General features: G+C 43.1%; 1 protein-coding gene across 1 annotated transcript; it reads right to left on the bottom strand.

The window, feature by feature from the left end:
* Positions 1–1,449: 1,449 nt before the first annotated feature.
* Positions 1,450–10,846, bottom strand: LOC146021330 (dynein beta chain, ciliary-like). The gene is made up of 5 exons (XM_083155123.1): positions 10,742–10,846; positions 5,833–5,993; positions 2,531–2,687; positions 1,830–1,975; positions 1,450–1,570 (listed from the first exon to the last, which is right to left on the bottom strand). Exons 1-5 carry the CDS (start codon positions 10,844–10,846, stop codon positions 1,450–1,452), a joined length of 690 nt encoding a protein of 229 aa, XP_083011249.1.
* Between the last annotated feature and the right edge of the window lie 1,002 nt (positions 10,847–11,848).

The following is an 11,848-nucleotide window of genomic DNA, read 5'->3' as shown; positions in this document are numbered from 1 at the left end:
AATTGAGCGAATGCATGTTTGGAGACCAGCAAGGCATGAAGGTGGAAGTAACTGAGGTCTTGGTGAACTGATTAATATATAGACTATGCTGTAAATGGATTGGAGAGGACAGTGTGCTAGTTCTGTCAGCATGGATTATGTAGGAGGAGGGGTACAACAGAGTGAGAAGGAAAAGAGACGGATGACAAATGAACATAGGGAAAATGCAGAGATTCTAGTGTCATAGCCTGGGGCACAACAGCTGATAGCTGCACTCTGCTGCAATAGTGAACAGCAGACAGTTAAATCCCCCCATACAGTATGTGCAATATAGTAAGGGATATGCAGGTTTAATAGTAAAGCATATTCAATATAGCAGCTGATTGTTAAAAAAAGAAAAACTCCTGGAGCTGACCCAGTGGGAGAGCCGCTCCAGTTCACAGAGGATAGGGCCTAATTCAGGCTTCATCACAGGGCCAATTTGTTCTCAAAATGGGCAAAATCATGTGTACTGCAGGTGGGGCAGATGTAACATGTGCAGAGAGAGTTACATTATCATTTGGATGGGGTGTGTTCAAACTGAAATCTAAATTGCACTGTAAAAAAAAAGCAGCCAGTATTTACCCTGCACGGAAACAAACAAACTCACCCAAATCTAAACGCATAGTGTTATGGGTACCTTAACTTTCTCCGCACAGGTTACATTTGCCTATTTTGAGAACAAATTTGTCCTGCGATCAGGACTGAATTAGGCCCTTAAACAAATCATCATACACTTGCCCAGAAAACACATGCAGCCAGTGATCTAGGGTATGTGTTGCCTTTCTCCTCCCTCTCTCATTGCTCCCACCCCCGATTCTGGTCCCAGCAATGAGAGACAGAACTCTAGCAAGAAAACAGCACCAATGTAAGAGGTGGTAGATGCTGGAGTACATGGCCCCTCCCTCCTTTGGTGGCTCCTCCCACCCCCAAACACACACACATTGGACCTTCTACCTCTGCTGTTGCCGTGGGAGCAACAAATTGCAGGAACGGAAGACTCTGATCAGCAACCAGCCTGTACAGCGGAGGACCACTTAGCAAATATAAACATACATGTGTTCATGGATATAATATATCTGCTGGATAGTTCACCCAAGGGATCGGCAGCACTGTATACAGTGGGCGCCTTGCGACGGTTGGAAATCAGCATGCTTCACACACTCATAACCCTGCCCCAAGACTCCTTTGAGTGCTGTTGTGATTGGGGTGTTGGTAGTTAATGCGAGCAGAGTAGGGCACCAACAGCTATCTTGCCTCTGGGCACCTGGTATGAACTTATGCCCCTACTCCGCACACCTGCACAGCTTGCCATGCCGCACAGACAATGCCAGGCCTGGGTATTTAATGCTCACCCCTCTTAAACTCTTAGCACTATAGCCGACTACACAGCTGCCAGATTCCGATATAAAAGTACAATGACTGTTACATTTACCGGAAAAGAGCTTTAACATTTTCTGGAAGTTCCGCTCTACCAGCATATCCCGGGTTAAGAGTGATGAAGATCCCAACTGTACTTATCAGCTCAATTGTCTGTCCCAGAAAGTGAAATCTATAAAACATGAATATGAAATATTGGGATTTATATAAAAAAGGATCATTTATTCAATATACACATTTATGTCTTTTATCAATCTTTAAGTACAGTATAGTTATTAAAATAGAAAATACAAAAAAAAACATGATTTTCTTCATGTGGATTTTCTGCATCAGTATGAGTTTTTACAGTATCAATACTACTACTATTACGGTATTGTAGCAGATTAGTAACATTTGATACAATTATGGGAGTGGCAAGTGATTTTGTATACCTTTTCTTGTTGTGTCGAATGGCATCTTGAATTGTCTTGACTTGTACAGCAATTACAGACAGCACTTCTACGGATATACGGTTAAATTCATCAAAGCAACCCCAGACTCCTGTCTGACATAAGCCTTTATAGATGTTTCCTAGGGACTAGCAAATAATCATAGAAAAATAAATAATGATAGACAGCTAGACAGACAGCTAGACAGACAGACAGACAGACAGACAGACAGATAGATAGATAGATAGATAGATAGATAGACAGATAGATAGATAGATAGATAGATTCTGTATCAGTGTTTTTCAACCACCTTGCCGTGGCACACTACTGTGCCTTGAGCTGTTCTAAAGTGTGCCACTGCCGCCAGATCTAGAGATGCCCAACCCGTTTACAGCCACCACCAGTTCAACTGTTATTTACTGGTCTCTTCTTTTCATGTAAAGGGCCAATGTATTTTATTTTTGTTACCTGTGGGGACCAGTGCGATTGTTTTTTTATATGGGGGCCAATAGGTTTTTTTTTTTTCCTGTGGGGCAAATGTGTTTTGCCCTGTGGGGATTTCGTGGTGTGCCTTGGCAATTTTAAAATCTTATTTAGTGTGCCGCAAGGTAAAAAGGTTGACAATCACTGCTCTATATCATTAGCCTGATTTAAATTTAAAAAGAATCTACAGTACATCAAATAAACAGTTGACTGTGACACACCTTATAGTCCATTTGCTCTGAGCAGTTAAATACATAAACCATAATTCCCAAGGAGCGGCCAAGGTCTTTGGTGGTCTCTGTCTTCCCAGTTCCTGCAGGACCTGAAAGGGCACCACTCATGGCTAGGTGAAGAGACTGAGTCAGGGTTATGTAGCATCTGAAATGGTAGAAATACTGTGAAGATAAATAGGATCTTTACACTGTATTACTGATAGGTAATATCAACAGTAAAGGGATATTTGTCTGGATTTTGTTTTATATGGGATAATATAACTATGATATTTACTATACTTGGTCAGAGTACCTGCTGTATTTATTTTTAAATGTATTATTTATTATTTATTTATTAACAGTTCTTATATAGCGCACACATATTCCGCAGCGCTTTACAGAGAATATTTGAACATTCACATCAGTCCCTGCCCCAGTGGAGCTTACAATCTATATTCCGTACCACATGTACACACGCACACAGACATTCTAGGGTTAATTTTGTTGGAAGCCAATTCATCTACCAGTATATTTTTGGATTGTGGGAGGAAACTGGAGTACCCGGAGGAAACCCACGCAAGCACGGGGAGAATATACAAACTCCGCACAGTTAGGGCCATGGTAGGTATCGAACCCATGACCTCAGCGCTGTGAGGCAGTAATGCTAACCACTACACCATCTGGTTCCACGCACGCCTACAAGAGAAGGAACAGGGCTGGAAAGTGATCAGCAGCGCAGATGATTTCAGCTCAGACAATTGTATGCTGGTTTGCACCGACAGAGACTAGGCCATCTTTTTGCCAATCTTAGCCTCTAAGCATCAATAGCACCCTCGCGGGATCAGCAATATTGGCACACCAGATTGATGCAACTTTCATTTTGGGCCTGAATCACCTGTTCGCTAGGCTGCGTATGTTCACCTAGCAAACAGATAAACACCCCCCCCCCCCCACACACACACACACACACACACACACACACACACACTTTCACATCCCTCGCATGCGGCCGAACAAGTGAAAAATCATTCAATTTTTTTCCACCGTTTGCAGGAAAAAGTCAGTCTAGACTGACTTTTATCTTGGCTGGAGATGGCCGAATTCGGGACGGGTGCTGACGTCATGTGAGTAGGCATCGACGTGCCTGAGTTCACAGAGGAAAGCCCAGTGTTTTTATGGGGACGCCCATCATAAAATGCTTGGTGTTCCCCTGCACCAGCCCCCTGTCCGCCCCCTCGGCGAGAGTGATAGTTGCGGGAGGCATTCGCACAGTATATTCACGCATGCGCAGACCCCCATCATAGAAATCAGGACTGAACTAATGGGTCTGAATCAGGCCCAATGTGTGATAAGATTGAGGTGTCAGTATATGCAAACACTTTCGTTACTAGGTTTATGTCTTTTATAACATCTCTGAATTCTCACCCTGATTGCAGATATTATTAAATTGCACGGCGACGGTCTTTGAATTGCGTTAATGCATTGTTTTTCTTTTCACTTTATTTAATTAGAATTTGAAGTGTGAAAGAAAAGCTGCACTTAAAAATAAATCATAAACCAGTGAGTAGTTCTTTGTTATACATTTATTAAGTCATTCCGAATGGTCATCTAAACGCCGCTCGCCCGCAGGAACGCCCACTCTCCCCTCGCATGTCGATTTCCCCGCATGCATGAAAATGGGTGTTTAGCATCGAATGATTTTGCAAGCGCTCTCAGATCTAAGTCAGCCTCTGCTGACCTCAGAACTCCGGGGCCCTTGTACGGGAAGAGGGCGGGCGGATGACAAATGCTGGGCGTTCCCATGCTCCGTGCAAAGGGGCTGGCGAATAATCAATTTTCTGAATGCGCAGTCCAGGGGAGCGAGTGAACTAGAATCAGGCTCCTAGTATCAATCTTCTCATGTTGATAACAATATATATACAGGGCTGGTGCCACCACTAGGCAGCTCTAGGCATATGCCTGGGGCGCCGGCCACTGGAAGGCGGTACTGAGCCGCCAAGAAAAAGGTACCATAGAGAGGTACCATGGAAAGCAGGGAGCAGGTGAGCATTCCTCACCCGCCCCCACGGCAGTATCGCCAGCACACACACCCAATCAAGCGCCTGACACCCCCCCTGTCTGCGGGAATCAAGCGCCCGATAGGGCCCCCCCGTGCCGCAGTATCGTTCACAACGCCCTGCCCCCCCGGAGCGCATATAGTGGTTGCTGAAATCCACCCCCCCCCTCCCCCAGTGGAGAGAGGGGTAGTGGGGGGGCGGTCGGCTGGGGGGATTGCCTGGGGCAAAGAAACGCTTTGCACCGGCCCTGTATATATATTATGCATTATTGTATGACATCATTGTCAATAAATATACTATACTGTCGCTTCCTTTTGTAAGCATTTTTAACTTGGGGCACAATTTATTTTCTCTGCACCAACTAAGACATTCATTGTTAGCCCACGTTTTTGTTTTTAGTAGAGCACTTAGGGAACATACTGTATGCATTGGTTATTTTCTCTGCCCCTATCCCATTATACTGAGTGGCAAACGTAAGAAGCAAAGGATCAAGAATTTCTTTGTTGGGAAACTTTGAATGAATACAAGCTATGGGTGGAGGTTTTTACAGTGATTGCAGTGATTGGAAGACTGCCTGTCCAATCAGGAGCCATACTGCACACAGCTTCCATTCCTAGCTGTTAATGCAGGGCCTAGTGATGGACCTCTAGCATAGAACTCTTAGGGGTTTATATAGTAAGCCTTGGAAGTGGACATATATAAAGTACCAGTCAATCAGCTGTATCCCCCTCCCCTGTCCCTTTAACAGATGTCATAATGGATATAGATGGGCTCATGCTTTAGATGATTATTTGCAGTGCTGGGTTCTCTGCTCTATAAACTGGCAAAGGTTGTTTGTGTGGGAGAAAGGAAAGGAACGTGGGTGCATCCACCCTCTGGGAATCTTCCCTGTAGGGTTTATATCCTATCCGCCCCTGGCCGTGATTAATAGGTAATACAACACTGCCACTAAACTGCTAAAGTGACGGCAATGAACATACAATTGGGCAGATGTATTAAACCTGGTGAATAGATAAAGTGAAGATAAAGTGGAAGGTGATAATGCACCGGCCAATCAGCTATGTTTGAAAAATGACAGTTGGGAGCTGATTGGCTGGTGCGCTATCAACTTCCACTTTATCTCCACTTTATCTCTTCCCCAGGCTTAATACATCTGCCCCAAGGTGAGAGTAAAGAGGTGCCCTAAATTGGACACATGCTCACACTGCTTCATTTTGTGATTCTACACTAATCAGCCAACAATTCTGTCCGCACCTGTCAGTAAGTGGTGTTATCACAAGGCGAGGGGTATTGCCAAGGTATTCATAGGAATAATGAAACTGAGCATCGCAGATATTAGCATAACACTCCTTTGTGCCTTCATCCCATCGGTGGCGCAGCTGCGACAGCCATGTGAAGGCTTGACCATTGGAGATCTAAAAATGTTAAGAACATGTAAAATTAAATAAAAGCAAAATATCAGATACAAATAATTCATTCTTACCCACCACGCAGCACATATTAAGAAGGAACTTTGGGGGCAGATGTTTTAATCCTGGTGAAGTTATAGATGGAAGATGATAATACAAGAGCCAATCTCCTTGTAACTGTCATTTTCAAGTCCAGTGTGTAACATGACAATTGGGAACTGATTGGCTGGTGTGTTATCACCTTCATTTATAACTTTATCACTTCTCCAGCTTAATATATCTGCCCTTCAGGGGTAGATTTATTAAGCTCGACGAAGTGATAAAGTCTCTGGTTTTTATCACCGGACAATCAGCTCCTACTTGTCATTTTTCAAACCAAGCCTGTAACTTCACAGTTAGCAGCTGATTGGGCCGTGATAAAAACCAGCCACTTTATCACTTCACCGAGCTTAATAAATCTACCCCTGAGTTCTTACAAGGATATTTCACATAGAATATAGTTCAAAGGAGGATGCTGTAGATACGCTAAATCCACAAGCCAACTTGTGGATTGGATGGTGGATCTCCATTATGTTAACTGGATTTCTATGCGGCGTAATATAAAATTAACATGGCATTGTGGGCACTACAATATGGAATAAGGTGAACTAGGGGAACTATGTGGCATAAAGTGAAAAAGAGTTACTGTGTGACATAACATGAACTTGGGACACTTCAATGTGGCATAATATTAACTAGGGAACTGCATGGCATAATGTTCACTAGGCCACTACTATAGGGCATAAAATGAACAGGGGTACAACTATGGGGCATAAAAATGAACAGGGGCACAACTATGGGGCATAAAATGAACAGAGGCACTAGTATGGGACATACTATTAATAACCACTGTGGAGAAGTGTCTCTGTAGAAACATTGGAGACTACTTTGACATGTACTGTAGCTATGGAGGCCACAAAGTTCTAATGAGACACCTACATGTGATGGTTTGAATTCATAAATTTAAGTCCTTTGGCGCTGTGGAAATTATTGTACACTCATCCGGACTTTAAAGATTGAATTAAAATTTATTTCAGTAATCATTTGAAGGGAGTGGTCTCATTTCTGCACTACTCAGTCACTCAAGAAAGATGCAGAGTTGACCTACTCCTTGCTGTTCTCGGAAATGCACCACTCCGCTCAACTGCTTTCTTCTGCTTGTGCAAACTTGTGTTCCTCCTCCACCTTCTCCATAACCCTGTACAGCTAGTTGAGAATACATCTGTCCATGCACAAGTTTAGGTACAAAACCAGCAGGAAGCTGGTGTATACAGTGCAGTGGCCATTTTGTCCGCCATTATTTGAGTTGATCAGGAAGTTTCCTTACAGAATCAACATACATCTGACAAATGCTTATTTAAATATAACAAGTTCTATTTTATTTATTGCGTCCATTTAAAATGTCAGCACTTTTATGCTATGGCATCACTTAGCATGGTTCGGTAGCAGACATTAGGACATAATGCTGATCTTCTATAGCTCATTACAGCGCTGTCTCCGGCTTGGCCCTTGTGCCATGGCATCTGATATATGACGGCATTTGAATGCTGCCAAGAAAAGATGGAGGCATTTGTACGTTGCCAGCTCAATCCCATATTGTCATAAATGGAGATAAACCTTGATATTTGAAAATAAAAGGGCAAATACTATCTTTAATTTACATCCGGCATTTTAAATGTTTAAAACTGTGACACATCAATCTTCACCATTGTTAGTTGGGATGATAATAGCTTGGTAGTATTTAGACTTCTGTTTCTTAGCCAAAAAGTCAAGAGGTATGGAAAATAAATGGTAATGAGGAGAAAACTGAACCATAGAGTCCACCAAGAGAAAGGGTTGATCTGACAGAGATGATGGCTTACTGTGTGGAGTATTGTTTGACTGTACATTGTTTATATGACAATAAAAGTTATTTATGAACCACAGTAAGTACAGTATGTGTACAAAGGATTCTATTTTTCACAAAGGTTCCTAAGAAAGTCTTCATGAGCAACATATTTCCAGAAAATATGTCATCTTGACTCCTTTAACTATACTTAAGTGTCTTTACCACATGAAACAACTTTTTATTTGCTACTGCAGTGTCCCTATCCATCTCTTGTTTGCATTTGCACCTGCCCAATACCTGGTGAAAGACATCCATACAAAATCAGACAGATCTCAATAGTGGTGCAGAGGGGGGAGCCGGTACTAATTATCTATGGCCGGTCTTGTGCAGAGACCCTGATCTGCTGCCCCCCATTCTCCAGTATAGATGTGGTCAGCGACATCTTCCCGTGGAAAGATGGTACCGCACATTGAAGTCGAAGACCCTGGCACTGTGCCATAGTCTTTACTCACTCAGCATTATCTTCCCAAATATCACCGGGAAGATGGCTCTTGCAGGGGAAGAGGGACTTGCTTATTGATAAAGAAAGGTAGGAAAGGTAGTGAAAAACCCCATGTCGACCTTTTGACTGTCGACCTAGCCCATGTCGACCTAATGCTTGTGTCGACCTAATGTCATGTCGACCTAGAGCCATGTCGACCTAGAGCCATGACGACCTTAACCCATGTCAACCTTGCTGCATGTCGACCTAGTGGTGTTGACCCAATGCTTGTCGACCTAGTTATTGTAGACCAAACGATCCATACCCCTTGGTTGTGGCCCTCTACATCAATGTATCTCAACATAGCCCACAATGCCTACAACACACCCTCCGAACACTTAGCCTATGTGCCTCCCAGTTGTACCCATTTAGCTGCAAGTGGAAATGAAACTAATGCTGGCCACACCTCAGAGCAACTTTTCTCCAACCATCCAACTAGTTGCTTGGATGGAATAAAAATATGGTACTGGAAGGGAGCAAAGGACAATCAGAAATGTGCTCACAAACCCAGGAAAATGGACAAAAACATTCAGTCAAATTGTTTAAATCAAACAGGTTCAACTACAGTACCGTGGCCCTTATTCTGATCGGTGCGGATATATCCGCGTGCGTTCGGCCCGCCGATGTTTTGTGTCTGCGCATGTGCAGAGGCGTCTCTGCGCATGTGCGAGCGGGGCGTACAGCCAAATTCCGCATGATATGTGAACACTCCGAACAGGGGGTGGAGAGGGGCGTGAAGGGCTATTTGGGCTCATTACCATATGCATACGCCCTGCGTTTCATGGGAGTTCCCATGAAAACGCTGGGCGTACGTATGGTAATGCGGCCGTGACGCACGTGTAGGGGGAGGACATATGACATCGCCGGATGTCAGCTGCCCGCCCAGATCCCTGCTTTTGCACGGAAAAATGTCCGTGTGGTCTGAGGTTGCGGGTGCTGGTGGAGCACTCGGTCCTGCATTCGATGGTCTGCGACCATCGAATGATGGGGGAGGTTCCCTTAGATCAGTGGTGGGGAACCTCAGGCCCGGGGGCCGTATGCGGCCCCCGGAGCCGGTCTGAGTGGCCCTCCCACCCACCCGGCGGCTTTGTCGGGAGTCAAGTACAGGGGAATTCTCGCAAGAGGTCGGTAGTTCTCGCGAGATTCCTCTTAATCAACAGCAGAGGGAGACTGTCAGTCATATTTATCGGCAGCCGCCGGAGCGTGGGACGGCTGCAGCAGGACAATTTGTAAGAGAAATTTTACATATGGCCCCCGAAGGATTTTTTCCCCATACAAATGGCCCTTGCCACAAAAAAGGTTCCCCACCCCTGCCTTAGATGGAGGAGGTGTATTCCGTGAAAAATACACGTGCGGTCCGGTCGGACAGCTTCTTACCGCATACGGACGGAGTTGGCGATCCGTATGGAAGGCGGGGTTTCGCACGCACGGTCCTGGCCGCATAATCGGCTCCGGCCGCACCGATCAGAATAAGGGCCCGTGTCTGAGCGACTGTTTTTGTCCCTTTCCAGATTTTGGGAGCATATTTCTGAAGTAAATATTACATTTGCTCCCATCCAGTTCCATATTTTTATTCCATCCAAGCAACTAGTTGGCTGGTTGGGGGAAAGTTGGTCTGATGTGTGGCCAGCATAAGTTGGGTATGACGTTCAATCATTTGTAGTTGATCATAGTTATATGCATTCGGACATCGAGCATATGTAAAACTTAAAGTCACAAGAGCTTCCAGCAGAACAGTGTAGCGTCAACCTCTCATGCAGGCCCACGGTGGGAATTTATTTTTGTTCAAAATTCATATCAATCCAAATACCTTAATAGGCCCTCAAAAAGACAAACGTTCTCTGATGAACTGGAATAGAAAGTCTTAAGGCTGTGGCTTATTAGAACACTTCTGCCATGTTGAAAATGTTTATATACAGTAGTATTTCAAGTGTACTGAAGAGAAATTATCCACCATTAACAGAAAACAATCAAACACCAATAAATATTATTCTCGCCGGAGATAAAAGAGTGTTTTCATCATTGTCGGAATTGTTTATAAGATAAGAATCGAAAACAACGGTGAATACAGCTGTCACGTTCAAAGTTGCAAGTTCAATTATCAGCATAATCCTTAAACATTTAGACAATCTTTTTTTCCCCATGAAAATTTGCCAATTCTTTAAGTCATAAGTATAATTGTCTAAATGGGAATGTGAAAACCTAACAAAAAAAATAAAAAATTACTACATCAAAACAATCTGTCACTTTTACACATAGGCAGGGGCGAGCTTTTCAACAAATGAAATGATTCTTTATTTCATGCTTTTAAAAATGCATTAGGGTAATTGCTCTGCATTAAATTACCTTCTGTGCAATAAGCTTGGCTACTACATCTCTGGCGTGAACATCAATTGTGCATATTGTCATGATCTTCTGACGCACTCCGGGGGTAAGTTCCACTAACAGCATGCTTATAAGGGCATTCAGCTGAGCAATCTGCAAAATAATTACACTCATATGAGATATTAAACTCTGTAAAAATCAAATCTGTCATGCATAAAGTGCTAAATGCATCTGTGAAATTTATAGCGCCTCCGACAAAGGGTTGCATTGTTGTTCTAAGGCAAAAACAAACAAACGGTTCCATTATCTGACGCTTTTCACTTTAAGGAGACGTCACTTAGCGGTGTAAATAATTATACATATTTTGGGGGTTTTCGACCCGAGAACTTTTCTCTGAAGGCATTTGTTTTTAAGGTCGAAGAGACTAATTTTGATCCATTTTTCACATGTTAAGTTGTAAAGTGAGCGTTCTTAAAAATGGCTGGTATTTAAAAATGCTGTAGGATGTTGGATAATTTGAATGCCATTGCCCATAAACCCTTGCTGTGCCATGCAAATATATATTATTTGAATCCATTAGTCAGGATGTAGCGAAGGAGTTGAACCAATCTGCAACACCAGGAAATGGGTCTGCAGCCCACTCTGCAGCGCTCATATGAGGGGCGTAACCGCTATTACAGTTACCATATACTGTACTACTGTACATATGTTTTTGGTAAAGAATTTAGGAAAATCTATTTAATTTTTTTTTTTTTTTTTTTATCGCAAACCCGTACAATAGGTGAAACTGAGATATTTAGACATGCAAAATAATCATATTATGCAGATTCTAGGATGGCAAAATTAGACTAAACTTTTGCAGTCCAAATTTTATTTTGCAATTCAAACAGTCTGGTTTAAATGTTTAAGTTAATTGTTTTTGTTTTATAATTCAAAAATGGTCTACATTGATTGTTGAACGATGTTAATGTTCTTATTTTAAAGTGGCTCACCATTGGATCTGCTTCTAGCGCTAGGGCTGTTGAGCCTGACTGAGCCTAGTCGTTAGACCTGACAGGGTTCAGGCTGTGTATGGCTGTATGTGGCCATGCATGTTAATTAAGGACGGAACAGTAATCATTCAGTAAA

The sequence above is a fragment of the Crinia signifera genome, chromosome 7, assembly GCF_055691185.1.
Source record: "Crinia signifera chromosome 7, ASM5569118v1, whole genome shotgun sequence".
Lineage (NCBI taxonomy): Eukaryota > Metazoa > Chordata > Amphibia > Anura > Myobatrachidae > Crinia > Crinia signifera.
This window is presented reverse-complemented; position numbering and strand designations above follow the sequence as displayed.

Bases quoted from the DNA above. Each gene is read 5' to 3' on its own strand.
- LOC146021330 (XM_083155123.1), bottom strand. From the start codon at position 10,846: ATGCTGTTAGTGGAACTTACCCCCGGAGTGCGTCAGAAGATCATGACA. The intron at 1,976-2,530 runs GTGTGTCACAGT...ATTATTTGCTAG, and splicing joins CAGAGCAAATGGACTATAAG to TCCCTAGGAAACATCTATAA. The intron at 1,571-1,829 runs GTATACAAAATC...CATGTTTTATAG, and splicing joins ATTCGACACAACAAGAAAAG to ATTTCACTTTCTGGGACAGA.